The sequence below is a fragment of the Phaethon aethereus genome (assembly GCF_964289735.1).
Source record: "Phaethon aethereus genome assembly, chromosome: 1".
Lineage (NCBI taxonomy): Eukaryota > Metazoa > Chordata > Aves > Phaethontiformes > Phaethontidae > Phaethon > Phaethon aethereus.
Window position 1 is genome coordinate 211176036 of NC_138575.1, and position 26429 is coordinate 211202464.

Genomic DNA, 26429 nt, shown 5'->3' on the forward strand with positions numbered 1-26429 from the left:
AGAAAAATTTTGAGATCACTGTAGCTGTATGGGTTAGAGAGGAAATGGAACTTAATATTGTGAGCAGTCATGGCTGGCTGTGTCCTGTAGCTATTTGTTCTGGCCTGCTAGTCTTACTCTTTAAAGCTAGTTATATGCATCTACGATATTTTCAGACCTCTCAATTTGCTGTTGTATACCTTTGTCTTCACATACTTTTGGGATGCCTTCCTGCATCTGTGCAGTAATCTGTACTCTGAAACATCAAACACTACCTCCATTCAGCAGCAGGTTATCTGAGGACATTAGATGCGTTCTGCTACAGTGTCTTCAGAGTTGAGATATTAATGGGTATGATGATGGGTCTGTGAAACTGTAAAAAGCACAGTAAAACTCCAGAGGTACAGATCTACTGCTTTTATATAAGGAAAAATGTATTCTTAGTAGGGAAAAGGTTAAAACATGCAGAACTCGTATCTATAAGTTTCTGAATATCTGTTGCAACTCTAAAGTTAGCCTTGCTTTGAGCAGGAGTTGGACCAAAAGAGCTGTACAAATCCCTTCTGACATAAATTATGCTATGAATGTCTTGAGATAAGTGGCTGCAACTTAACTGTTACTCTGAAGGGTAGTACATTTGCTTGTGGTTCATAGGAAAATAGATGTTGAAATTTGCTCACAGATTGTTCTTATAAGCTTACCCTAATAGATGGAGTGGTGGAAGGTTAACTTAGGCTAATTAACATAGAATTTTCTTTAATTTCTTGAATTCTCATTGATTTCTAGGGCAAACTGAAATAAATATGACTGATACAGATGAATCCCAGGCTTCTGGTTCTGATTGCCCTGATGCCCACGAGCTGATATGCAACCAACAGAAAGAACTGTGTAAAGTACATGTGTGTGAAACAAATAGGCGAACGAAGTCTTCAAGGCAGAAGAATGCTGCTGCTGAGCAGTCTTCAGATGAGCTTAACAGTATATGTAAATCACCTGCTTCAGCTGAGGTTTTACTGGACAGCAGTGGTTCAGAAATGTGAGTTTTTATCTCTGTTTTAGAATTTTTCATGTGAAGAACCTGTGTCATATCATAAAAGTATACATTCTTTTGAAAGTAAATATTTTTTTCTTCTTCAGTGATCTCTCTGCTGCTAGTGGCAGTGAGTACCATCCTAAGTGCTCCATTGCACCTTCAGAGCAAAAAAGGAGATCTCAAGCTTCAAGGCAACAAGCTGAATCAGTTGCAGGAGTGTCTGAGAGTGAAAGCTCTTCAGATCTTTCTCTGTCCCCTCCAAGTCCCGTGAAATCATCTGAAACTCACCAGAAGCAGAAGTCAAAACTCAATTTGAAAGCCATTTTTGCCTATCACTTCAGAGGAAAGAAGTTTAAGGCTGCTGCACACCGAAAATACAGAGATGGCTCAGGCAAGAAGAAGAAAAAGTATGAAAGCACACAGATGCCTACAGGGAGGCCGCCCCTAACAGCCTCACCTCAAGAGCAAAAGAGAAGGCTTCTACACAGAGGTTATCAATTCCCTTTTGTTGAAAAACATTATGGGAAGAAACATATTCCCTTAAAGATGGTTCTTGGCTATGAGGTGAGTTCTCTGTCTTGCGAGACAAATGTATTCTTTTTCTGTTTAGTCTAAAAATAGTGAATTTAAGTTTGCTGTGTTGTGCTTCTACCTGATGTGCTACAGGAAATCAATGAAGCAGTTTTTACTTCTGTTAAACAGGACACTTAATGTTGTCTGTTTAATACCTTTAAGAAAAACACAGCTAAAATGTGTGTCAGTATAATACTACATTTCAGTTCATAATATAAATGCTTTATAGTGGTATTTCTAATATCTCACCTGATGCATTTTTCTTTAGCAAGCAGCTGCAAAAGGCTATTTCAAGTACATTGAACTGCTTAAATACGAAGAACATCTTAAAAAAGCTTTACAAGACCTTCAGGCTAGTGAAGACTTAGAAAGAGAATGTCTGATGGTACGGAAACACAAATATTTAGATGATGAAGGCCCCATTTCCCCTATTCAGGAGACAAAGTAAGTTTGTCTTTAGGTGGTATAAAACTTGCTTTTTTGTTTTTAACTAAAACATAAGTCTGTGTGTATACAGGTAAATGCCTAACTCCCCACTCCCCAGCTCTTGGTTACCCCCAGCCTGTTTGCTGGCATGGGAAGGATGCCAGCACTGCTTTAGTGGCAAATGCAAACTCAGCTGCTATCCTGGCTGGACCAATACAAGTCTGCTGTTACAGTTGAGGAATTCAGGAGGTAGTGCAGTAGTGTGCAATCTTGTGACAGATATTGTATGTTGTAAGTATATCAAGTTCAGTTCCTAATGCTGTCTTTTTAGCCTATATCAACATTGTGTAATCTAAATGTGAGTGTCTGCTTATGAAAGCATTGTTTATTTTGGGAACAGTGCTCAGCCACTTGGGATTCTGTGCTTGTAAATGACTTGGAACTTCTTGTAGAAAGATGTATGTTTAAAGACTGATCATTGTTTCAAGTGGTGTCTTCTACTGTCTCCCTAAAATGATGTGGTAGAAATGTTTTTTAAAAAGGTATTTCCTGAAATTAGTTCAGTTTCCTTTCTACTTTATTAAGCATTGAAGTATCATCTTGTGTCTTTATGGTCAGTTAACTTAAATGCAATAAAGGGATTAGTAAATCATCAAGAATAATGAATGTTGTAAGTATACTCAGCAGCTTGAAACTGGAAAGCCTGGAAGACAGCCCAAAGGTACAAAGCTGTCTTTCAGCTATTGTTTGCTTTAGTAGTCACTTAAACTGCTAATTTATGCAAGTTGAAGTATTAGGGTGAGCCTGTAAAATGAGTAACAATTAGTTTGCTTCTGTACAAAAGAGCAGAAGAAACAAAATGCAGTAGAATAAATGCAAGCCAGCTCATCCAGACACTCAACTCTTTGTGTATAGTGAGTGTTAGAGGAGCCACTTCCTAGTTCAGACGGAATCCATTGTATAGCATCAGTAAAAAGCTTTGGGCTGCAAGCAGTGAACTTTCACCTAGATACTGATGAGCTTATACTGAACTCTTTGACTTCGTTACATGAGGGAAGGCCCTAAAACTTGTGTAAATTAGAAGGATAGTCACATCCATCAGCAGAAGTTGCCTCCTTGAGAAAAGGAAAAGAGTGGCTTGCCTGGAGGCAGTGAAAGGATCCAATGAGGAACAAGTAGACCTCAGACCCAAATACTGCTATTGGACTGAACTCCCTCATGAGAGGAGGGGAACTTAGACTGTAAGGGTATAATTGCCCAGAAATTCTTTCAGGGTCCCTCTCCAGCATGCACCCAGCTTGAGCTGTTCTTCACCACTGTATCACTTCACATATGCCAGATGAGTGTGTTATGTCAGAGATTTTGTTTCAGGAAACCTAGGGTCAAGCCTCAGGGAAGAGGAAGCACCTGAGAGTATGTGTGGAGGTGAAAGGGGCATCCGTCAGCTCACTGAGTTTCCTGCTGCAAAGGGACTCTAGCAGTTAGTCTCGGGTGGTGTGTGTGTGACTCCTTGATTCGTGTGTGGATGCTCAGGCAGTGGCTTCTCCAACAGTAATGAGTACTAGAAGACTTCAGAAGTTTTTTGGAACAAGTCCTCCTGGTGCCACTTGCTGAAACCATAGAACTCAAATGGCTCCATCTCTTTCTGGGGAGCTCTGTCTTGAGAGGAAAAACCTGCGGATGATAGTGGAATTTCATACTTGTCTTTCATGGCAGTATGGAGGTGTTTCTCAGTTGTAGTATCAGGAAAACAGCTGTGTACTCTTGTTAACTGAGGCCTATCCTCTTTTCTTCATTGTATTCTGCTCATTTTCTAACTTGCTGACTTTCTAGCCTGGTTGCCAGTGTCATCCTAAATATCAATACTGCTATTGGAGTCTGCTACTGAATCTGTTCTGCTAAGCACTGCTTCCATCTTGCCAGTATTGCTAGTTGGGATGTAATTCTGTGGTCAGAAACTATTGTTTGAGAACAGTCTCGTGTAGATCATCTGTAGAAGTCTTATACCTACAAGCTGTAGTGCTTTATACACATTAAGAGAAACTAGGAGCTGTAGTATGAAAACAGTTTATGCATTTTTAAGCTACTATAAAAGTACAGAGCTTGATTTCTGTATTTCAGTGATGATGATGACAACTTGAATTCTGATAATCAAGATGACCTTGATGCCAGAGTAGTGGTGAGTAAATACTCCTAACTTCAGGAACTCTAACCTTTCTCTTCTGAGGTTAAAGAATTGGTAGATAATGTTTTGAGTAGTTAATTCTTGAGCTTAGATCCAGAGTTAACTGTATGATACCTGTGAATTCTGATCTGTACTGCAGAAGGAAGTTGTTTTTAGAGTCCCATGTTCTCCTCTCTGGAAATAATGCTGGAATGTCAGAGAATTCCAGAATTCCTATACTTAAAAGTCTGCAGAGTTACTACCAAAGTCTTACCCTTTAAGTGTCTGAAAACTAGACTTGTGAGTACTTCTGTCTTCCATTTTCTTAGGAGAACAGCGCTTTCATTATAAGCAGCAAAATTCCCAGTAAGAAGAAATCAAAGCCCGAAACGAAACATGCAAAATCAACTGAAGCTATTGAAATAGAGGAGGAAGACGACTATGCTGCTGAGAACTCTGGGCTTCTGCAAGGTTTACCTAGGAGAAGAGAAAAGTAATAAATGAGGGGGCAGTGGTCACTCTTCAGGTACCTTTTTCATGGGCTACTTGGTTTAAAACTTTGGTCTGAAGTCAATGCCAAACTATCAAACAAGCAACCTAGTCAGATTTGGTTTAAGTTGAGCATGTTGGGCTTGTGTCTGAGACAGTTACAAAACAAGTAAAATCTGTATTTTTGCTAAGCTTTTAAATGTCTTCTGTGCTGTCCTGTATCAAGTGTATAAGATCCTTGATTCAGTGGCTGATAATCTTGCTGAAATGCTAGCTTCTGCAACTTGACTTCTGTTAACCAATGGAACATAGAATTTATGGAATTAAAAATAGCAAAACAGGTTCCAAATAATATAACAAAGCAGCAGCACAGTATAGAAAAGTGTATGCATTTGCATGCATACATATACATGCTTATGTTACAAATGGCAATTTGCGCCCCTTTTTCATAGCTGATTTTTTTTGTGAGTGGTACTTGTATTTTTCTTTATCTTAAGGAAAAGCAGGTTATGTTTTGAAATACTTCGAGCTGAGTTAAGGGTTGACAACAGAATTGAAGCTTAATGGAAATCTTTGTGCCAACAGGAAAAAACACAAAAGTGATTAGCTTGGACAAAATCTATTGCAAAATACAGTTAATGCATTCCAATGATAAAATCAAATTGTATGATTGAGGTTGTCTATTCCATGTGGAATAACTTTTCAGAAAAATAATTCTCCACTCCTGAATCTAAAACAGTAATCTGAAGTTCTAAGCTATCTTAAAAATAACTGTAGCAACATGATGAATCTTAGGTAAAAAGATTCTTTTTTTCCCCTCTTGCCCTCATCTGTCCAGAATGGGGTCTAATATTCACATGTCTTTGCAGAAAATGAAAGCTCTATATAATGACAGTACTTAACAAGCATTGCCCCAGTTGCAAATACCTTTCTCAAACATATTTTTGGACAGTTGGAAACATGACTAGAGAATGTTTAGAAATGGTCTGAATGTGGCTAACTCCTACAAGGCTGTGTTGGTAGCAGTAGAAATAAAAAAATGTTGGAAAAGTTTACTTGTGAATCAACAAGATGTAAATAACCAAAGGGTGATCTGCCTCACTCAAATACTCTAATAACCAAATCTGTCAGCAACAAACCAACAGCTGTTGGGCAGGTAAAAGTAGTCTGTGCTGAACAGGGATGTTGTCAGAGAAAGACTTAATACCTATTGGTTTAATTTCCTTCAAAATGTAATTGACAGTCTGAGGAGATTTACAATAGGTGCTCAGGATAATGAGAGCAGGTCAAGTTGCATTCCTTATATGCTTGAATGAAGGTCCCCAGTCTTTGTAAAGGAAATCTGGGGTTTCCCAGTTGCAACTTGGTAGCTCTAGGGAGTAAGATTGCAAAAATTACTCTTCAGTAGTTGAAGATCACATTTAATACTGGTCCAAAATTAATGGCTAAATGTAACTCTTTTAGGCATCTACCTGAGAAATACTGTATGGCTTGAAAGACTCATCCTGGATCTAGGAGTGGGGTTCTTGCTTGGTAAGGCATAGCGAGGTGGTATGTGGAGTCTCGCTCATTCTGCAGTTCATGTGATGAATTTTTCTGTTCAACTGCTGAGTGACTCAGAAATGAACTAAATTTCGATTCTGATTAGAACTGGATAAATACACATGAAAACAGGCTTATTACAACTGTTAAATTGATAGCTGAAACCTAGCTTTTGTCTTTAGGAATCTTCAGTTATTTGACCATATCTGATAGTTCTTACCACTTTTTTCTTGTAGCTTATGTTAGTTTTGAAGATGAAATATCACTCAATTTTCTTGATGTATAAGGTAAGCTGTTACTTGCTTTGCAGTTCTGTTTTCTTCAGGTAGCTTCTTTGCTTTGCTTCACAATGTTTTGGAAAAAATAGTATTCCATAGTTCAAGTATGTATACATTACAGTGTTTCATAGCTCTGCAACTTCTGTGTGAAGCTTCCAAGGTGTTGAGTTCAGTGCAATGTCTCTTTTTACCAGTCTGACCAAAATTAGAGCCTGTAGCCTCTGCTTGAATGAAAACAAAACTTCTGAGGTCTTGAATACCTGTGTATTAAATGCAGTTTTTGTTAGAAGTTATATCTAGAAATACTTTGGTTTTACCTGATGTTGAGTGCTGCAGGGCAACTTTATCTGATTTGGTTTGGACACTACTTGGGATCTTCTCTGCTGAAGACATTGGACAACTACTCTACACTTAGTCTAGTGGTGCCCCACCCACAGTTTCTGTACTGGGGTGTATCATACAGCTGCAGCTTCTGATTGCTTCCCTATGGTAAAATTTCATCCTAATGCATGTCCCATGCAAGAACAGGAGGAACAGCAGAAAGAAGCTGGTAGTCTTGCATGTGTGTGTTGCTAAAGCTATGAAACTTCTTATTGTAGGGTGTTAACCAAGTTTGTGTGGCTTCAGGAAGAGTCTAGGAAATAGCATGGAAGAAAATGGCGTGTCAGATTACTGGACAGGAAAACATCTTTAATATGGGAAGCCTTGAGCCAAAGTAATGAAACCTCACAAGAACACACTTAAGTAAGAGTATACGAACAGGGCATCTTATCTGGCCATTGCTGCAGGAAGGGTACTGGACTAGGTAACATTGATTTGAAGCAGCATAAATCATTTTTAGGACAGCATATCTGATATTGGACTCCTTGCCACAGTTACCTTAGTCCAAGCTATGGACTAAAAATAGAAAACGGTGTGGAAGGTGACAGTTATTAATGGTAAGTGTATAGTAAACTGTGAAATAGCTCAAGTGCTCTTTGAAGAATAGTAGAAAAATGAAATTGGATGCATTTGATCTGTTCCAGCACGTGTTCAGTTCTTGTCTGTTGCTGTAGACAAAAACCTGGAACCTAGTGCTTAGAAAAAGTCCTTCTTTTGCAACCCACAGCTGATGAACATATTGGTTGTGTTACTTACATGAAGGGACAATATTTGCATGTATTCAGACAGTGATTCATTCAAATACTGGTGGACCTAGGGCATGAGTTTCATGTTCCTGATTTGCAGAAGTGTAGTTCAGTTACATCTGTTTCTTTCTGGACTTTACACATGAACACAACAGCTCTGCAGCAGGGAGCAGTTGTTCCTTTTTTGGAGTACTTGAATTCCTACAGCTGTTTGGCCTTCTGATGTACCTATCTGTTATGTGGGTGGACTTCTGTGCAACATGTTAGTAAAAGAGGTAAGCTTTGTGTTTCTTCTGAACTTCAGCATGAGCGTATTTGATTTCTTGAGACAAGTATTATTTCCACAGCAAGTAATCAGACTAATTTGTGCACTGTATGGTATCTGTACCCAGCAGTATCTTCCTGATGGGGTGTTCAAAAAGCAGTGCTACAGTATTTCAGCAGCTGGCATCGTTGGTTTTCAGGCGGATGTGCTGGTTAAACTTTATTTCTGGTGAAACGAGTAGATAGAAAGTTTCTTATTGGGGAGTTTGTCAAATAAAACACTGAAGAACTGTTGAACTATTATGGGATAAAAGTATAGTTAAATCAATTACTTTGTTCCAAAATATTTCTTAAAGGGGCATTCCTGTGATGTCTGGAACATGGTGGAAAGTCTCTACTTAAGGGTAAGTTTTGAGGAAATTGTTGTTTTTTCCTAGGTGGAGGTAGTTGGATGATGATCAGAAAAGTTGAAGTCTTGGCTTTTTGATTGGCTTTTTACAAAGAAGCAATAATTTATTTTGAAATGCAAATCTAAGTGCCAGAAAGCAGCCAGTGACATGTTTGGTTTTTTAAAGTTAACTGGCTCAGGTTCAAAAACAGAAGCCATTCTACAGACATTGTGGAGAGTTAATTGCTATGCCTCGTTATTCAGCAGATAGGCACAACTCACTGTGTGTCTGAATTGAAAAACGTGGCTAGAAGAGTAACAGGTTATGCTTTCCTCACTGTAAAGTTGATTGCAGTGGTGCCAATGAGACCTGTAACAGGTTTCCTTAACGGGATAACTATGCAAACATAGTTCAAAATGTAGCTACTGTAAAATCACAGGATTAGTTTGTTTTGCTATTTTTGAATTCTGCATCCTGCCTATTAAAGGAAGTAGAACTAGCATGTAGAGGAAGGACATGCAGTGCTGCATTCTTGTAGGTGGTTTATTAGAGCCTATTTGTAAGCTGTCTTAATGGTATGCCATAGGTGTTTTCTTTACATCACGGTACCAGCTGACTGTTAGGAACTCCCTTAGTTGGATCTGCTGTGCTATAGTGCTCCAGTTCCTTAAATTGCAGATAGATGTTGATCGTTGTGGTAGATGGGGCCATGGCTCTGAGTTCAAAAGAAATGCTTTGTTGCATTGTTAGCATTCAGGCAGCATAACTGAACTACAGTCTGCCTGCTTCCTATTGAGTGTAAAAGTACCTAAGTCTTCATAAATAAATACTAGAAACTTGGAACTGTTACTCAGATGCAACAATTTACTTCTTTTTAGGAAGTCCGTGATAGTCCAGGCAGAACAAGTGTCTTGGTAAGTTAGTGTGACAGATTATTGGGCTTTTTTTAATCCTTGCCTGTTGCAGGTTAGCTGTCTGTCTTAACTTGGTGAACTGGTTATATTGCTTTCCTTCTTACTGAGAAGATGCGGTGTTGCTTTAGAAAATGTAAGAGCTTATCTTTTCCCGAACTTGAGAACGCTGTGACGGAATTGTTGTGATGATTGGCAAAATGTTCAACTGCTCTGAAGAGAGTGAGTGAGAATAGCCTGTCTGAACAAATCTACTACATAGGTGTCCTTTTCATGTCACTTTATTCTGGGCATCCATTGTGAGTATTGAACAGTAGTGTTTTGTGTCAGTGAGCAAAGATGATGATTCTGACTTTCTGTTAAAAACAAACAGGAAATTAAGAAGAGTTGTCAAATTGGATAATATACAAACATTACTGTAGCTTTATTCCAGGGAGAGAGGCCATCAGAAATGCCTGTGGTGATGAGAAATCACTGAACTACTAAGTACTGTTCTAGGTTTTGCTGGTCTGTATGCATGTACATGTCAGTTTTTAACTTTATCTTGCTTTTTCAGGTGGTATGTGTTTAGAGAAAATGAGAGAAGAAATATGGGATGCCATTTCACAAAAACCTGAAGCCCCTTCTAGGGTTAGTATGACATCTGAGGTTCTGCATATTCCTTAATGTTTAAAGGGCTCTGGCTTTCAGTGGCTGGAAATCTATGCCAAATCAAGCTTACTGACTTGTGGAGTGTTTTGGGGACTTGTTTTAACACTACATTACTGTATTTTAATGTAGTATTCACTGTCTGTTAGGTGAAAAAAATATTTTTATTTTGATTTGTCCAAAGAACACTCATACAAATTTCTCAGTCAAAAAGGAGGTGATCAGCTTTACTACTTAAACTGATAGCTTTACTGCTACAAGTAGCTTACACTTAGCAGGGAAGTTACAGGGAAGATTCTGGTTTGAGTACAATTCTGTAGTTAATTCCCTTTGTTTACCTTTCAGGTAACACTAACTTTTAATGTTAAAACTGTTGCTAATACAAAGGAGTTGATTTATCTTCCCCAAATGTTAATGTGTCATTTACCCTCCTCCTTCCTCCAAATGTCTTGAAACAAATTTGAAAGACACTTAGTAGAATCTATAAGAGACCTTTCCATTCTGCTTGATTTTTATGTATTATGTTAATTTATAGTATCAGCAATGTTGAGGTCTATCCCGATAGGATCTCCTCTGTAGGTTCATGTCGTTGGAAATGCCTCACAGAATAAACTTGTGGTTTTGCTTTACCCATTGAACTACCTGTTAGCTCTGTGGGGTAAAACTGCAAGACAAATCTTAATGTAGCATCCTAGGAACTATAATAATGCATTATGTTCTCCTTTAGGTAACTGACTTAACGCTTTTGATACAAACGAAAAAGTGATTCAAGTGCAAAATCTTGGCAAGAGTTGACAGATGGTGTGTTCTGGGATTTCAGGTGTAACCTACATTGGCTGAAGAGTAAGTTCAGCCTGTTTTTTGTAGGTACCTGGTTTCTAACACTGTTTCTTGTGGTTTGGGTTTTCTGGATGGCTTTAAACAATCTAATCCCCCTCTGATCATGAAGGAGTGATTCTTTATTCTTGTTTTGGTGGCTGTAGGTAAGAAGAGACAGCACTATGGTGTCTCAGAACTTGAAGTAACTTCATAAACATGGTGCATTTCTGTTCTGTGTCAAGTAGATGCTTGATAAGTTTCATACTGAGCAGCAATAGTTGGGTTATATCTTTCAGTTTGAAGTTTTAAAGAGTTAATTTCTGAGCAGCTCAGCCAGTTTACTATTAAAATTCCTGGCTTTTGTTCTATAGAATGCAGGGTTTAAAGTAAAACAAGCAAAATATTTTGGAAGTATAAATCCTGCATGGTAGGAATATATGAAAACTTAGGATTCTGAAGCTGCTGTTCCTATTAGGTGAAATGCATGGAGTCTCTCTTCCCTGTTTTCTTTTGTGAAATGAGTACATAAATTTAGCTTATCACTAGACACTAACTGGTGCATACAAAAAGCTTGAAAGTTAAAACGAGCTGTTGTGGATGAAGAGCTACAGCAGCTCTTGCACTGTATGGTATCTGCACCCAGCAGCATTCTTCTGATGGGGTGTTCAAAAAACAGTGCTACAGGAGTTCAGCGTTTGGCATCGTTGGTTTACATTCTGCTGTGTCTGTTAAACCTGGTATTTTTGCTGATACAGGCTTTGCCCTTGAGAGGGGTTTGAATGTACTTGCTTTCTATTTTCATGTCCCAGTGTGAGAACTGGATACTGGCCTCTGGAACTTGGCAAGTGGATTCTGTTTCTTCTTAACAGGTGCTTTAGGGTACAGAACAAGGTGAACTTTCCAGCATTAACAGGATGAGCTGTGGAAGATAACCTGTCTGGGAGAGGTAAGCACTGAGTTACCAGTCAGTTCAGATGCTCTCATGCTACTTTTCAGTTTCTGGTAACTTTGTATGACTCCAGTCATTGAAACTTCAGTGAGCTGTTCTAGAAGAGGGTAGAAATGGCTGTCTAGTAGCAGAGAAGACTGGGCAGTGGTTACCCAGTATCTGGGCAGGTTGCTTATCTGTGAGTCATTCTTGTGTCTTATATACTTTAAATGGATGTCATAGTTGTGCAGCAATTTGTAGTACTAGTTTCTGAATTATACTGCTATTGGTTGTGAGGAATCCTTCTGCACTTGAAGCTTTTGACAGATTTTAGGCTTGTTGGTACAGAGCTTGGCTTACATATGGGCAGGATTGACTGGTCCTTAACAAGAAAGGATGGGCAACTTGAATTGATTTAAGTACCAGACTTCAGTTGGTGACAACAGCAGTGAGGGTACCTGGTCATTACCAAGGCTGCTAGGATATTGCTGTTTCTGGTGAGCTGTGGACATGACCATAAAGCAAGTCCATCAGACTCTTTAATTGCTGTGTGATATGGCACTAAGTCTGCTGGGAATAAAGCTTTAATGTAGGTCACAGACACAGTGCTGCCTCCTACTGCTGTTAAGGTAAGAGCAAGTTCCTGCTGAGGTATGTGGCTGTATCCTTGGGCACCTCCAACACTTGAGCTACAGAGGAACAAGAGTTCTAGTTTAGAACCTTTGTAACTTGGACTCTAGGAGCTGCTGCTGAGGGGGTGGTTATCAGGCACAGAAGCAAAAAGACAGAAGGCTGTTCTGTGCAATTTAACATGTGTTAACTCTTTACTTACACTAACTAATCTGACCCTTTAACCCATAGTGTCTGCTACCAAGTCACTGTACCTCAAGAGGGGTGAGAAACACCATCTGAGTGCCACCAAAGCAAATCTGAAGGTAAGTGTGCATAGCAAAATTGCTGGTACTGAAAAGAAATTCAAGGTCACTTCAAAGAGGGTTTGCATGGCTGAAAAACCAGCAGCCCTTAACGTGGTGACCACATACTGAAATCCTCTGCAGGATGCTATGGACACATGGTGTGTGCTATGGTCTATTTATGAGGAGATACACCTTACGGAATGAAAAAGGATGTTTATCTACTGCCCTCAAGTTCTTTTTGAGGTGCAAATGTAGGGAAGAGGCTGCTCAGTTTCATTGTGAAACCAGTTGACTTTTGCAGCACCTGGTTAAAGAACAACAGGTTGATACAGTTGTGGCATGAGCAGTCTTGCACCTTAATCACAGCTTTCTCCTTGGCAATACAGTGTATTCTTGGAGCTGCCTGGAACACATAGGTGAGGGGGGAGAAGTGGGAATGTGGGCACTGAGTGGTTATAGGAAACAAAATTATACTTGGGGAGGTATCATTGGAAATAGTGCTTTTGTTCTTTAACACTTTAAGGGTGTATGCATGTGTTCTCAGTGTTACTGCTTTTATACCAGCACTGTGTTGTGAAATCAAATTGGTTTAGACTAGAGGAAGCCATGTTATGCTAAGAGTGAAGACTTCAGTGTGAGGAAGACAACAGACTTCAAATGGGTTTTTATGGCTTTTTTTCAGTAGAAGTGCTAATAGATGCTTTTTCTCTCTCAGGTCCTGGTAGTATGAGTCTGCTGCAAGGGAGAACTGCACAGCGCTTTATATATTTGAACCATATCTGCACTGTTAATTATTGCAATAATTTAGAATTAAACATGTCATTCTAACTCTGTAAACAGAGATTGTGTGTCGTTTGGAAACCAGTTGAGGAGCAGTGAGAGCTTTTTCCCTTACCCTTTCAGTTTTGACCTCTGGGAACATGTGGCAATGCTTGGTGTTGCTAAAGTGCTTGCTCAGTTGAGTGTGTCAAGCTGTAACATGACTAGAACAGGCTTTATCAGCTCATTTCCCTCTCATTGAAATCAACTGTACTAATGTGCTGGAAAGGTTTATTCTATACAGACTGACACAGCACTTAAACCTGTGCCTGACAGTAGCATCTTGGGATTATTTCCTGTTGGTGTCCTGTGAGCAGGTCATGGCTGATGAGCAGCTGGGGCTTGCTGGTAGTAAAGTGTAGTCCTGGTCTCTTCCCTTCTGTGTGCAAGAATATTCACCTAAGAGCTGGAGCTATGATGAAGATGAGACTATGTACTACAGTGCTCATCTCTGCATGGTAAAAAGCTTCCACCTCAACTCCAAGCTGGTTTTGGCTTATGTTCTTTAGATGGGGGGTAGCAAATTCCTTTAGCTACTGCAGTACTGGCAGTAGAAGTCTGAGAAGGACCTGAAATTCTAGTTAAGTGCTTACCAAAAATAAGCCAAGACACTTCTCTGCTGCATTTTAAACAGGACCAGACTGGATGAAACAACCAGAAGTTTATCCTGTCCTGATGCTGTAATTGTCTCAACTTTTTGATTACAGTTGGTTAGAAGTAGTAATAGTATCAGGTACTTCAGGAAGTGTGGGTGCCTACAGTCAAGAGGTACATCAGTCTTGACTTGCATAGTGCAAAGAATAGAAGAAATGTATGTATGTCCCCAATCCTGAGGATTTGAGTCTCCCTAAAAAGCTTTATTTGAAAATGTTTTATATCTGTATGTTACAAGAGTTAGTATGACCTTCCTTTAAAATACTAATGCACATCAAGACAGACTTCTGTCAATCTGAGACAAACCACATTTAAAGCAGTAGTTAATCTGCTTCTGTAGTAATCTCTGCAAAACAGGAGCATACTACATAGATCTTGTTTACTTTATGATTTTCCTACAGCTGAAAGCTGAGGATTCCTAATGACTCCACAATTAACTTAATGAAGCCTGCATTATTCAGTGGTCCAATGAATTGTACCCATACAGTAGTGTTCATTGTTGCTCTGCTAGTCATGGTGCTTTCCAGGTCTTCTTGGCTCGTAGTTTTTCCAGCATTTTCTGCAAATTAAAACATGTGAGACTACAGTAGTGTTTAAGTGACTGTACTAAAACCAGCATCATTAGGTAGATACAACCAAGGTACTACTCCATGTATAACCTGCACTGTGGGACCATGAGTTCAGTTGCTGCTACTGCTCCAAAAGGCCCAGAGTTCAGGGGGAAGGTAGGCTTACTGTTACTTTGTTTTACAGATTCCATTAATTAACAATGTAAGAGCAGCAGCAATTTATTCCACTACAAGCAAGTCCAGGTAGTGAGCACTAAAGGCAGGGTTTGGGCCTGGGGTCCCTGGTAGCAGCCCCAGCCTGTCAGGATTATCAAGCCTGCCCTTCAGTTGACTGCCTGAGGCCTGACAGGGGCAGAGGGAAAACTAGCAACTCCAGTCCTCCTCTTCATCCCCCTGTTCTGGAGGAACTGCAGGCAAACTCAGACAGGATTCTTGTAACTGCAAGTTCAGGTGTACACAGCTAGGCAGAATCAGACTTCCTAGCAGCTGGAGTCCCTTAATAGCCTTTTTGCTCTACCTCATCACCAGAAAAATTCAGCCTCAGGTAGATGCTTTTTTGGAGAAAATTTCAGCCCAGTCATAGCACTGACAAGGAGATTCTGAAGTAGTATGTGCCAACAGCATCACTTACAATCCAGACTGGTTTGATGGTCTGTTTCAGTTGTACTCACACCACAAAACTATATCTCACTCTGATGAGAACTAATGGGGTGAAAAGACAGTGTTGTAGGCTATTACCTTTTGAAACTCTTTAGCCTTTTCTCTGTTCTTAGCATAAATTTCTTGCCTTGTTTTTTCTTCCTTTCTGATTTTTACTTCTGCAAGTTGATTGTAAAGTCTGTCAAAACAATAGGAAAAAAAAACATCAGGAAGAAAGTGGCAAAGCTGGAATACATTAACAAGCTCAATAAGGGTTTATACTGTCTCAATTGCTAGAAATTAAGAAAGGAAATCTCAAATCAGCTCTCCAGTAATCTAGAATCATTTCAAATTCCTCTTCAGCTGCACCTAACACACACTCCATTCAGGAACTGTACCTGCTGCATGTTACCACTAAGAAGGATGAAATGAGCAGGCTGCAGGTCCTGTTTCTCACTGCCAGCTGTGCAGGGGAGTCTCCCCAACAGATGCCTGTACCAAACACACTTGGCTTCTCCCTCCCAGCTGTTCCCTGTTAAGCTGCATTCCCCCAGGTGTAACTGGAAGATCACAAACCACTCGTACTGACCAGTAGCCTTCCCAAGGCACAGGTGAACTACTTCCATTTTTTTAATCCAAACTTCTCCCACTTGTGATCATGTAATACCTTGAAGTACGCTGCTGCATTTCAGTTTCTCCAGGCCTCCTGTCCTCTGGAGAAGACACTTTAACTTCTCCTACTTTGTTCAACTGATTGGCAATGGCACCTTTTTTTCCTTTAATAAAAAAAACACAAACCCAAACATAGCTGGACTAGAGATTTAAATTGAAGTTAACTGAAAAGCATGAGATGTTTTCAAAGATTTCAAAGCAGAAGGGAGATGATGCCTTGTGTTAAAAACAAATCTTCAGTCTCACACTGTGGCTGCTGCCTGTACTTTAAACCAGCTGTGCTTCTCAACTGCCAACTTCCAACTCCCCATTAACAGACAGTAGAGATGCATCTGTTTGCTTAGTAAGGTTGTTCTTTGATAAACAACTATTATTTGCAGAGACACCCTAGGACTACAAACGTGGGCAGATTGTGAAAATACAAAGAGGACCCATATGGGCCCTTACTACACTGAAGAGGTAAAGACAATGCAAAAAAAAAAAAGCTCCCCACATCCCTGAGAAAACAAATTAAAGAATATCTCAGTTTGCAATAGCAGAGATACAACAAATGTGGAATCTATTCCCCAATATAAAACAGCAACTAAAAGGATACCTAATGCTATGTCTTTTACCCAGATAAACGTACCACAGATAAGAGGAGACTCCTTTTGCCTGCTTAACTTCTCAGACTTTCCTCTTTGATACTGCCTGGCTTCTGGCTTTTCATTTTCTCTCTCTTTATTTTTTATTTCCTCTACTCTTTTCAGAGAGTTCTGGATGAAGTTCTTCTTACTTTTTAAAAAAGATTCTTGCAAACTTCCTGGTGGAGCCGCAAACTCCAGCAGCATCACTGTGAAAGAAAATGAAAAGTCTGAACATTTCTCACTTAGCAATGTGCAGTATCACTTCTAGCAAGTCAAGCGTTTCAATGTATTTCTCCTAGAGTGCTGAGCTTGCCTACTTGTGTAAATCTCACTAGGAGAATGACATGGTGAATGATGAGTAATCTTGCAAAACAAGCAGCAGTTCAGCCCTATGGAATCTTAGTAACTGTAAGCAGGTCTGCCAAGACAAATGAAGTGATAAATGCTGCACTGAAACCATCTGGTTGCCTCACAGCATATCAGACACATGAGAAGTCCCTACTGTGGTTAAGTTCTGTCAATTCCCATCTTTCATGTTATTGCTGTTCATCTTGGGACAAAAAATATTTCAACATTTTACTGATGTTCTACACCATCATCAGAATAGAAAACAAAGACGTTCTTTGTCTACGGAGCTTGGGGGCTAACAGGAAATAAAAACAAGTGAAGGTGTGTACTATATGTACTGTACATGTATAGGCATGTACTATATGACAACAAAACTACAGAACACCACAGAATTTGAGATTAAGTAGTTACAACACAAAAAAAATAGTGTATTATAGATATTATAAACTTTCATGAAAGATAGCCTGGCACAGGATGAGACAAGTCAATATTTCCTTGTCAATAAGACACTTACTAAACCTGGGTCAAACCAAGCCCGAACAGCAAGATGCACTTGCCTAAGTAAAAGAAGCTGGTGAGGTGTATTTTATTAATGATTTTATTAATGATTTTACTACTGTAAATAAAGGCCTCCTCTATCTCAACTTCAGTATATTGAAGTTACATGTAATTACCTGCAGTCTGATGTGATGGGAAGTGACTGCCATTGGGACTCTGGGCTTTGGAAGAACTGCTGGTCCTTACAAACACCGAATCATCTGCATCTGGAGCGAGCGGTAAAAATTCTCTCTCCTGTTTCAAAAGGAGTCAGTGATTGGAAATGCTTAAAATATACCACAAATTTGAGTGAAGTGGTATTACTGTACCACTAGCATAGACTCGATGCAAATAAAAGACTCTTTTGCCTTTGTAGCAGAGGCGAGAAAACATCAGAAATGGATCTTGCTAGCATTAAAAAGCTACTTTCTAAAAACATTTTAAGACTTAAAAAAAGTAATCCACTAAAGACCTTTTGCCCACCAGACTTCAATTGCTTGTTCTTAATATAGGGCTGCATAATTTAACTTCAACAGATGTGTTTTTCTTCCTGTTCTCTCCAGTTCTCTCCCATCACACTCTCACTGCTCTGTCTCTTCCCCCATTCTCAGCTAGAAGGCAACACCCACTGCAGAAGTACAGCCTCCACCTTACTCCCATTTCAATTACTTCACAAAGACCCATCCTTAGGCACTTTTAGGATCTTCTCTGGATGCTTCCTGCAATTGCAATGTGATCTCATCTAATCTATTACTTTGACAAACATTACTTGGTTCTACGTTACTGCTTTAGCACCCAAACTATTCTTTCATTACAAGCCAGTCCTTCTACAGTTTATGGCCTTTGCTTTATATAAGCAAACAGCAAAAAGCATACCACAGGCAAAGTAAGCATTGCAGTATAATGAGCTGACCATATTTTCCCCATAAACTTCAAACTGCTGTGTGGGTCTGGGGTAGCTACATCCACTAGGTACGGTTTCTTTTCCTTTTTGTCCTGTTTAGCTTGTAGCTTTTGTTTTGTCCCAACCTCTCCTCTTGTTCAAGCCTTCAACTAATGGGATACAATTTAGTCTTGCAAACACCAGCAAGGTGGTTCTGCTTCTCAGCAGAAGTCTTCCCAAACTCTATCTACACTGATATGACAAGGTAGTGATTTTAAGGAATAGCCCAAATTTAAGATCTATTAAGATCTATTAGATCTGTCTGGAAAGCATGACATCAAAACCAAGATGACCCAAGCAATTACTAAGCTCAGACAACCCTAACATTCTCTTGTTTTGCAACAGTGGATTAACTGCTACAGTGGGGCCTCTCCTTACTATGGTTAAGGCTAAGTTAAAATCAAAATTACATTAGATAATAAAGACTCACCTCAGTAAAAACATTAAGTTCAGACTGATCCACACATGCTGGGTTACTGATTTTATCCTCCTTAATTTTCTCTTGGTTAGTACATTCAATGTCTGATTCTGCAAAACTGATGTCGTTTGAGGTTATCAGAGTGAGTTCAGGTTCTTCCATAATACCATGCCCTGACTCAGTCTCCTAAAAGATAAATTATACATCAGTGCAAAAAAGAAAAAATTAAAAAAAAAAATAAATCACTATTTCCAGCAATAGCAACAGCTGTTATCTTGCTAGAAAGAGGCTCATTCAGCACGTAAAAGAAAGAAAATCTCCCCCCAAGCAATAAGTGAAGTACACAAAGAGCATTTTTCCCAAGGTTTTGATGTATGCAAACCCTGGAACCCAAGTCCAATGCAAAATATTTTATATACCCGTGATAAAAACAAACAAACAAAAAACCAAACAAATAACCCAAAACAACTAAACAGCAACAAAAACCACCTCTCCTCCACTTACCTTGTTTAAATTACTTAGTTCTAAGGCAAACTCCGCCCCCCCCAGCTAAATCAAAGCTATTTACTTAAAGTTTGCTTATGCTTTGGTTAAATTATTTACCTCCTTCAGACATCTAAATGGGGATAGGGGCTGTTCAGCTAAGTAACCATGTAATACAGATGCACATGCTATACCAACAGCTGCTAAAAGAGGGAGATGCAACAGAGACACTACAGCTCCTCCAACTATCATGGGAACTCCCGCTCATTTTAGCTACCGCTAATTATTTCAGCGTTACGATCTAAAAGCAGTAGTACAGCAGAAGTCCAGGCAACATGCGAGTCAAACTAGAATTGTAAAAAACAACATTTGCCAAGCTTTCAGATATTAAAAGTCTAAAATAATTTGGTTCAACCACAAAAAAAACCCACCCAACAAAAAAGCCTTCAGATATTACTGCTTTTGGAAATCTGTTTTACTCACCCAGACTGGAATACAACATGAGCTCCTGGGCACAGAATTAGAACGTTTTTGATGTCTTTCCAGGAAAGAACCATTCTGTTGTACAACAGCCTGTAAATGGATGTCTGAGTCTTCCAAGTTGGTTTCTTTGGGAACCCTTGAAGATTTTTGTACTTCTGGGAAGCTTTGATCTGGCTCCTTTATATCTGTATTGCACTGAGAATCCAGTTCCACAGCTTCATTTGCTTCATGTACATGAACTGATTTTTCAGGAATCTTCACATACTTCTTATAAAATGCCTGCATAGGTGATTTTTCAGAAGACACAGTCTCCTCTAAAAAGTGTTGAGGGAAAGTTTCATCCACTGGAACTGGTGTGGTATTGAGCTGATAAAATGATTTTTGCCCTTCCAGTGGATTCAGACTTTCATTTCGCAGATCTTCCAGTGAAGACTGGAAATTAATACATTCCATATTTCTTGCCAGTTCTTTGTATTCCTTGGCAGATGAAATACAGTTCTCACTGCCCCATTTTTTAATTCCAGGGGTTTTTTCAAAAGATCTCTGTAACATAGCTTTAAGGCCCACTGGCTGATCAGCGTTCTGACAGTGATTATTCAGAGTAGATTCTAATTGCAATGGGTGAAAAGATTCTTCAGATCCTATTTCAAAAATTATCAAAAGTCAAAATTCTAGCTAACACAACAGAATTTCTACTTTCCAAAGTCCCTCCATAATGAGACTTTTTAGTAATGTATAGTAAGAAGTGTAGTAAATAGAAACATTAACATTACATGATTCCTTCACTGTACCCAAAACAACTTCAAGAAACAACACTTTTTGTTGCTTCTCAGAACATGTTTAGGGACTGACTTCATGACAGTGCTGATGCAACCATGTTGAAAGTCAATGGATTTTACAATTTATATTCTGTAAAAGGTCCCTTTTGGGCCTCCAAGAAAGTCTCTAAAACAGGAAGAAAACAATCCAAAACACCATTACTTGAATGGAAATTCTTCAAAGTGGAAGAAAACAACCAAATTGGAACAATGATTACTGTTCCTACAAGTTACAATATTGCACCCTAAATTATCTTTCCCTTAGAATCTACACACACAAATCAAGATACTATTTTTTTTTTCCAGAACAGGTTAGGAAAAGACTGGCTATCAGCATTTTAATTACTAGGGAGGCATTTCAGCAGTAGTGAATATCAGCCCCTTTAAAAGCACAAGAATATGACACCAAGCTGAGTGGGAGTGTTGATCTGCTGGAGGGTAGGAGGGCTCTGCAGAGGGATCTGGAGAGGCTGGATCGATGGGCAGAGGCCAACTGTATGAGGTTTAATAAGGCCAAGTGCAGGGTCCTGCACTTTGGCCACAACAACCCCATGCAATGCTACAGGCTTGGGGAGGAGTGGCTGGAGAGCAGCCCGGCGGAAAGGGACCTGGGGGTGCTGGTTGACAGCCGGCTGAATATGAGCCGGCAGTGTGCCCAGGTGGCCAAGAAGGCCAACAGCGTCCTGGCCTGTATTAGGAATAGTGTGGCCAGCAGGAGTAGGGAAGTGATTGTGCCCCTGTACTCGGCACTGGTGAGGCCGCACCTTGAATACTGTGTTCAGTTTTGGGCCCCTCACTACAAGAAGGATGTTGAGGTGCTGGAGCTTGTCCAGAGAAGGGCAACGAAGCTGGTGAGGGGTCTGGAGCACATGTCTTATGAGGAGCGGCTGAGGGAACTGGGGTTGTTTAGTCTGGAGGAGGCTGAGGGGAGACCTTATCGCTCTCTACAACTACCTGAAAGGGGGTTGTGGCGATGAGGGTGTTGGTCTCTTCTCCCAAGTAACTAGTGATAGGACAAGAGGAAATGGCCTCAAGTTGCGCCAGGGGAGGTTTAGATTGGATATTAGGAAAAATTTCTTCACTGAGAGGGTGGTCAGGCATTGGAACAGGCTGCCCAGGGAGGTGGTGGAGTCGCCATCCCTGGAAGTGTTCAAAAAACGTTTGGATGTGGCACTTCAGGACATGGTTTAGGGGACATGGTGGTTCTGGATTAATGGTTGGACTTGATGATCTTAAAGGTCCTTTCCAACCTAGTGATTCTGTGATTCTGTAATAACTACTTTGGGATTACATAAACACTTAAGAGATGGGGAGATAATGCAGTTACATTTAAAGCACACAGAATGTTTCTATAAGCAATTTAGAAAGAGGGTGTTTTGAAGTTAGAAGGGAGCTTCCTAAATCCTATTTGCTGTGACCACAGGTAGTCTCAAAGTGTAAGCCTCTTCTGGCTATCTTTTATTACCTTTTTTTTTTTTTTTTTTGGTACTAGCATCTGCCAGCTAAAGACAAAAAGAAATATATAGACATAGAATAGTTGCTTGCAGCTTTAAGCATGACTAGTGTGTGTTTCCAAAAGTTATATTTATGTATATGCAAATAACAAAGATAATTGACCAGGAAAATTTACATTATATATATTTATTACTTAAAATATTGTGCTGTGTTTCCTGTTACTGTTCAGCTTTCTCTTGGAGCACCTTAAAATCCTGAAACACATGATTCTTGGTAAATAAGAGCTTCAGAAATATTTAGATTAGCACTAGCTGCATTTGGAATTTCAGATTGGTCCTTTTCTTTAGAATACATGAAATACCAAGTTAATTTGAATTCAACTGCAAAACATTAAAAAATACTTCTCCTGCTCTGAGCGGCATTTAACTTAATGCTGCTGTAGAATCATAAACTTTTTATCTACTAAATTACTAGACTGTAATCTAAAAGTTTATTCCTTCCTCTCTCCCCACCCCCACTTTATTTTGTGGATAGATAAAGCAATTCAATAATCAGACCAAATATCACAGCATGCAGTATATAACGACTACTGGTGTGACTTAACAATGGAAAAAGAAAATTCAAAGGTTTCTGAAGGACACAAAGTATAAAAGAAAAAAGAGTAAGTTCAGAGAGACTGATGAGGAATTGGTTGGATGGTCGCATCCAGAGGGTAGTGGTCAACTGCTCAATGTCCAGATGGAGATCAGTGATGAGTGGTGTCCCTCAGGGGTCTGTATTGGGACGAGTACTCTTTAATATCTTCATCAATGACACAGACAGTGGGATCAAGTGCATCCTCAGCCAGTTTGCAGGTGACACCAAGCTGAGTGGTACGGTTGACATGCCTGAGGGACAGGATGCCATCCAGAGGGACCTGGACAAGCTCAAGGAATGGGCCCATGTGAACCTCATGAGGTTCAACAAGGCCAAGTGCAGGGTCCTGTCCGGTATCAGTACAGGCTGGGGAAGGGATGGAGAGCAGCCCTGCCGAGGAGGACTTGGGGGTACTGGTAGATGAAAAGCTGGACATGAGCCGGCAATGTGCACTCGCAGCCCAGAAGACCAACAGTCTCCTGGGCTGCATCCCCAGCAGTGTGGCCAGCAGGTCGAGGGAGGGGATTCTGCCCCTCTCCTCCACTCTGGGGAGACCCCCCTGCAGTGCTGCGTCCAGCTCTGGAGCCCTGAGCACAGGAAAGACATGGACCTGTTGGAGCAGGTCCAGAGGAAGCCACAAAAATGATCAGAGGGGTGGAGCACCTCTCCTGTGAGGACAGGCTGAGAGACTTGGAGTTGTTCAGCCTGGAGGAGAGAAGGCTCTGGGGAGACCTTCTTGCAGCCTTCCAGTATTTAAAGGGGGCCTATAGGAAAGATGGGGACAGACTTTTTAACAGGGCCTGTTGTGATACAACAAGGGGTAATGGTTTTAAACTGAAAGGAGAGTAGAATCCGACTAGACATAAACAAGAAATTTTTGACAATGAGGGTGGTGAACCACTAGCACAGGTTGCCCAGAGAGGTGGTAGATGCCTCATCTCTGGAAACATTCCAGGTCAGGCTGGCTGGGGCTTTAAGCAACCTAGTCGAGCTGAAGATGTCCCTGCTCTGCAGTGACGGAGTTGGACTAGATGACCTTTAAAGGTTCCTTCCAACTCAAAGATTCTATCATTCTAACACATATACCTCAAAAAATTTTAATCAATTTAAGGAACTTCCTTCATTTCCTCGAACTTACAAAATTTTGGATATGCACAAACAAATATCTGGAAAAGTACCTGAACTGACAGTTTCAGCCAGATTTGGTATTCATTCACTAACATCATAATTACCACACAAGTAATAAGTAACACAATATCCATTACAGTGACTTGAATACACAGTCTGCTTTTGTATTGAAGTCATAACTGCTGAGGAAATAAAGGACTTAACAAAACTTAGGAGTTTCACCCATTAAAGGTGGTGGAGAAGACAGTGTATGAGAGTGCAGCAGCAGAGTTAAAACATTTCAAAGTAGGTCTGATAAAGAAGTGCAGAGTTCCTTCCCAGTTTCAACACAGCAAACCCACCTTAAGTGCTGGTATTTACAGATGGCAATAGGTTGGTTTTGAAAGCATTGATCTGACTATACTGTACATACCCAGAGTAACGTTTTCTTTAACAGGCTGCTCTTCTGATGTAATGGTGTTTGGCCCGTTTGTTTCCAGACTAGAAGGCAGATTGCTTCTTTGCATATTCAAACTGGAATTTCCCTCTTTTAGAAATGTAGGCATGTCTTGACTTTTTGTTGAAAATTTTGAAGTCTAATAGCAAGAAAAAAACAAAAACAACATACTGTAATTTAAGATTCATTTTCTCATGGGGGATAAAAAGTTAAGGGTGATGTTTGATTTTTGGATCACATTCATGCTACAGCCAGCAAAAGTACCTCCAGTAATAATATAAAAAATTATTATTGTGTTTCTTCTAAAGAAGAGATGGTATAGGGATTATACATTTAAATCTTACAGAAATCTTGAGCCAAACTATTTCCTCTATCAGAGTTTTTCTGTAGTACCTTGCTACATTCTCTACTGTCTTCTGAAATTCCATATTGAGAACAGAATGATGAAGTATCAGAATCAAGACTTGGTTCCAAAGGCTGAAAGAGCTGGTGATGGAAGTTTGGCAAATGTCTCTCTGTTTCAGGAAAATCAAGTTCAGCTGCTAGAGCTATAAGAAAAGAGGTTATTTTAAAAACAAACAACCCCCAAAACCATCCCCTGTCAAAAAACCAACAGACATATCACCCCCAAATTAAAAAAAATAATCTTTACAACATCCAATTCTTTCACTCTGATACAATGCAGGTACAAAGAGCAGCAAGGAAGTGCTACACTGATGCAATTTTTTAAATGAAAAGTTGAAATCCACAAGCACTCTGTTCAGCACTCATGAGACTGCAGCAGTAGTCCTGTGGGCTTCCCAGTACAAAACACACAGTGACACAGCAGAGCAAGTTAAATGAAGAGCCACAAGGGTGATTAAAGGAAGGATGAAGCACATGACGTTCAAAAAGAAGCTAAAAAAATGAGTTTGTTCAATCTTAAGAAAAGGCTTGGGGATGTGGGGGAAGTGGGACAGAAATCTCTGCCATCTACTACATCCTAGGAGACAGTATAGAGAAGATGCAGCCAGTCCTCTTGAATATGGTCAGTGAAAGAAAAAGAGAGAATGGACACAAGGTAGAACACAGGAAATTCTGACTGGTTCAATTAAAAAAAAAAATTAGAAGAAAGTTTAATATTTTCTTAGGTTTTCTTTTTTAACTTCTAAAATTTTAGAAGAAAAGAAAAAAGTTGCTAAAAATGTTGCTCACAGGGGTGTGGAACCTATGATCTTGGAGATATTCAGAACTTGCCTGGACAAGGCCTTAAGCAACCTGGTCTAAGTTGGCTCTACTGTGAGCAAGAAGGAGAATTTGGGTCACATAACTAGAAGTCCTTTTCTGTCTAGATTGATCTATAATTCTATGATTCTAGGCTTTCAAACATTACAGGAGGAAGTGGCTCAAATTAAAATACTGGCATTATCTTCATGATAGGTAATAAAGATGTTCTTATTTTCATGAATCAGTACTTTTTCCTAGAGCATGCAGAACTCCCACCAGTCTGTTAATCAAGTGTTTCATCAACTATGTGACCCTACGTGAATAATAAAGTATTAATATATTATCATCTCTGCCTTCCTCAAGAGAAAGTTGTGCATAAACAAGCAATAAAACTGGCACAGATAACAAGAGTCTAGCCATGGTAGCGGGAAGCTGTGCAGAAATAGACTACAATCAGATAGATACCTGATCAGACTGTCTTTTTTTATCTTTGCACTACAGTAGGCTATGTGGATGTGTACATAAAGCAAAGCATGAAGAACAGCAAAGCATCAAAGTTCTCGCATCTAGAATCCTTACTGACTTTAAAATGTAAGCTGAATATAAGTACTACAAACTAACACATAACACTGAGTAAACTCCTCCTCATTCTGAGCATGCAGCACACAAATACTTTAAAATGGCAAATACCTTGGAAACACGCATTGTCCTCCAAATACGACTTCAAGCCTCCAGTACATTTCCCCAAGATCTGGTGTATCTGACTTCCGTTATAAAGGTACATCTCTCCTTCAGGCAACTGAGTTTCAGATGCTCCAGACAAATTCTCTTGCTTCTGCTGCAAGGTAAAAGGCAGCAAGGAGTTCCAAGGGCGGCTTGCTGCTTCTCTCAAAATTTGATCTTCTGTACTATCAGAAGACAATCCTGAAATCGTAACCTAGATGTTCAGTTTTGCATGTAAACCTCTTACATGAAGTCATCTGAAAAGAGATTGCTTAATATCCTGAAATATTTGTAAAGAGCAATGGGTTTTGTTTAATTGTCTCCTGTCAACGCTCCCACAAACCTTACA

General features: G+C 39.8%; 2 protein-coding genes across 2 annotated transcripts in view; one reads left to right on the forward strand and one right to left on the reverse strand.

Annotated features, from left to right (window-relative positions):
• Positions 1–782: 782 nt before the first annotated feature.
• TAF1D (TATA-box binding protein associated factor, RNA polymerase I subunit D) lies at positions 783–4672 on the forward strand (the record flags this gene model as incomplete). Its single annotated transcript, XM_082014921.1, has 5 exons — positions 783–1015; positions 1117–1576; positions 1854–2029; positions 4133–4190; positions 4505–4672. 5 exons carry the CDS (start codon positions 783–785, stop codon positions 4670–4672), a joined length of 1095 nt encoding a protein of 364 aa, XP_081871047.1.
• Positions 4673–14471: 9799 nt separating this feature from the next.
• Positions 14472–26429, reverse strand: part of CEP295 (centrosomal protein 295) — a gene marked incomplete at its 3' end in the record, with an annotated part of 49434 nt that continues 37476 nt past the window's right edge. Inside the window, exons 19-28 of the mRNA XM_082011889.1 lie at positions 26048–26281; positions 24545–24699; positions 24128–24290; positions 19679–20319; positions 18725–18898; positions 17489–17606; positions 16469–16672; positions 15836–15944; positions 15268–15367; positions 14472–14519 (exon numbers count right to left, since the gene is read on the reverse strand). Of these exons, the coding sequence (XP_081868015.1) occupies positions 14472–14519; positions 15268–15367; positions 15836–15944; positions 16469–16672; positions 17489–17606; positions 18725–18898; positions 19679–20319; positions 24128–24290; positions 24545–24699; positions 26048–26281 (1946 nt within the window). The remainder of the gene's footprint in view (positions 14520–15267; positions 15368–15835; positions 15945–16468; positions 16673–17488; positions 17607–18724; positions 18899–19678; positions 20320–24127; positions 24291–24544; positions 24700–26047; positions 26282–26429) is intronic.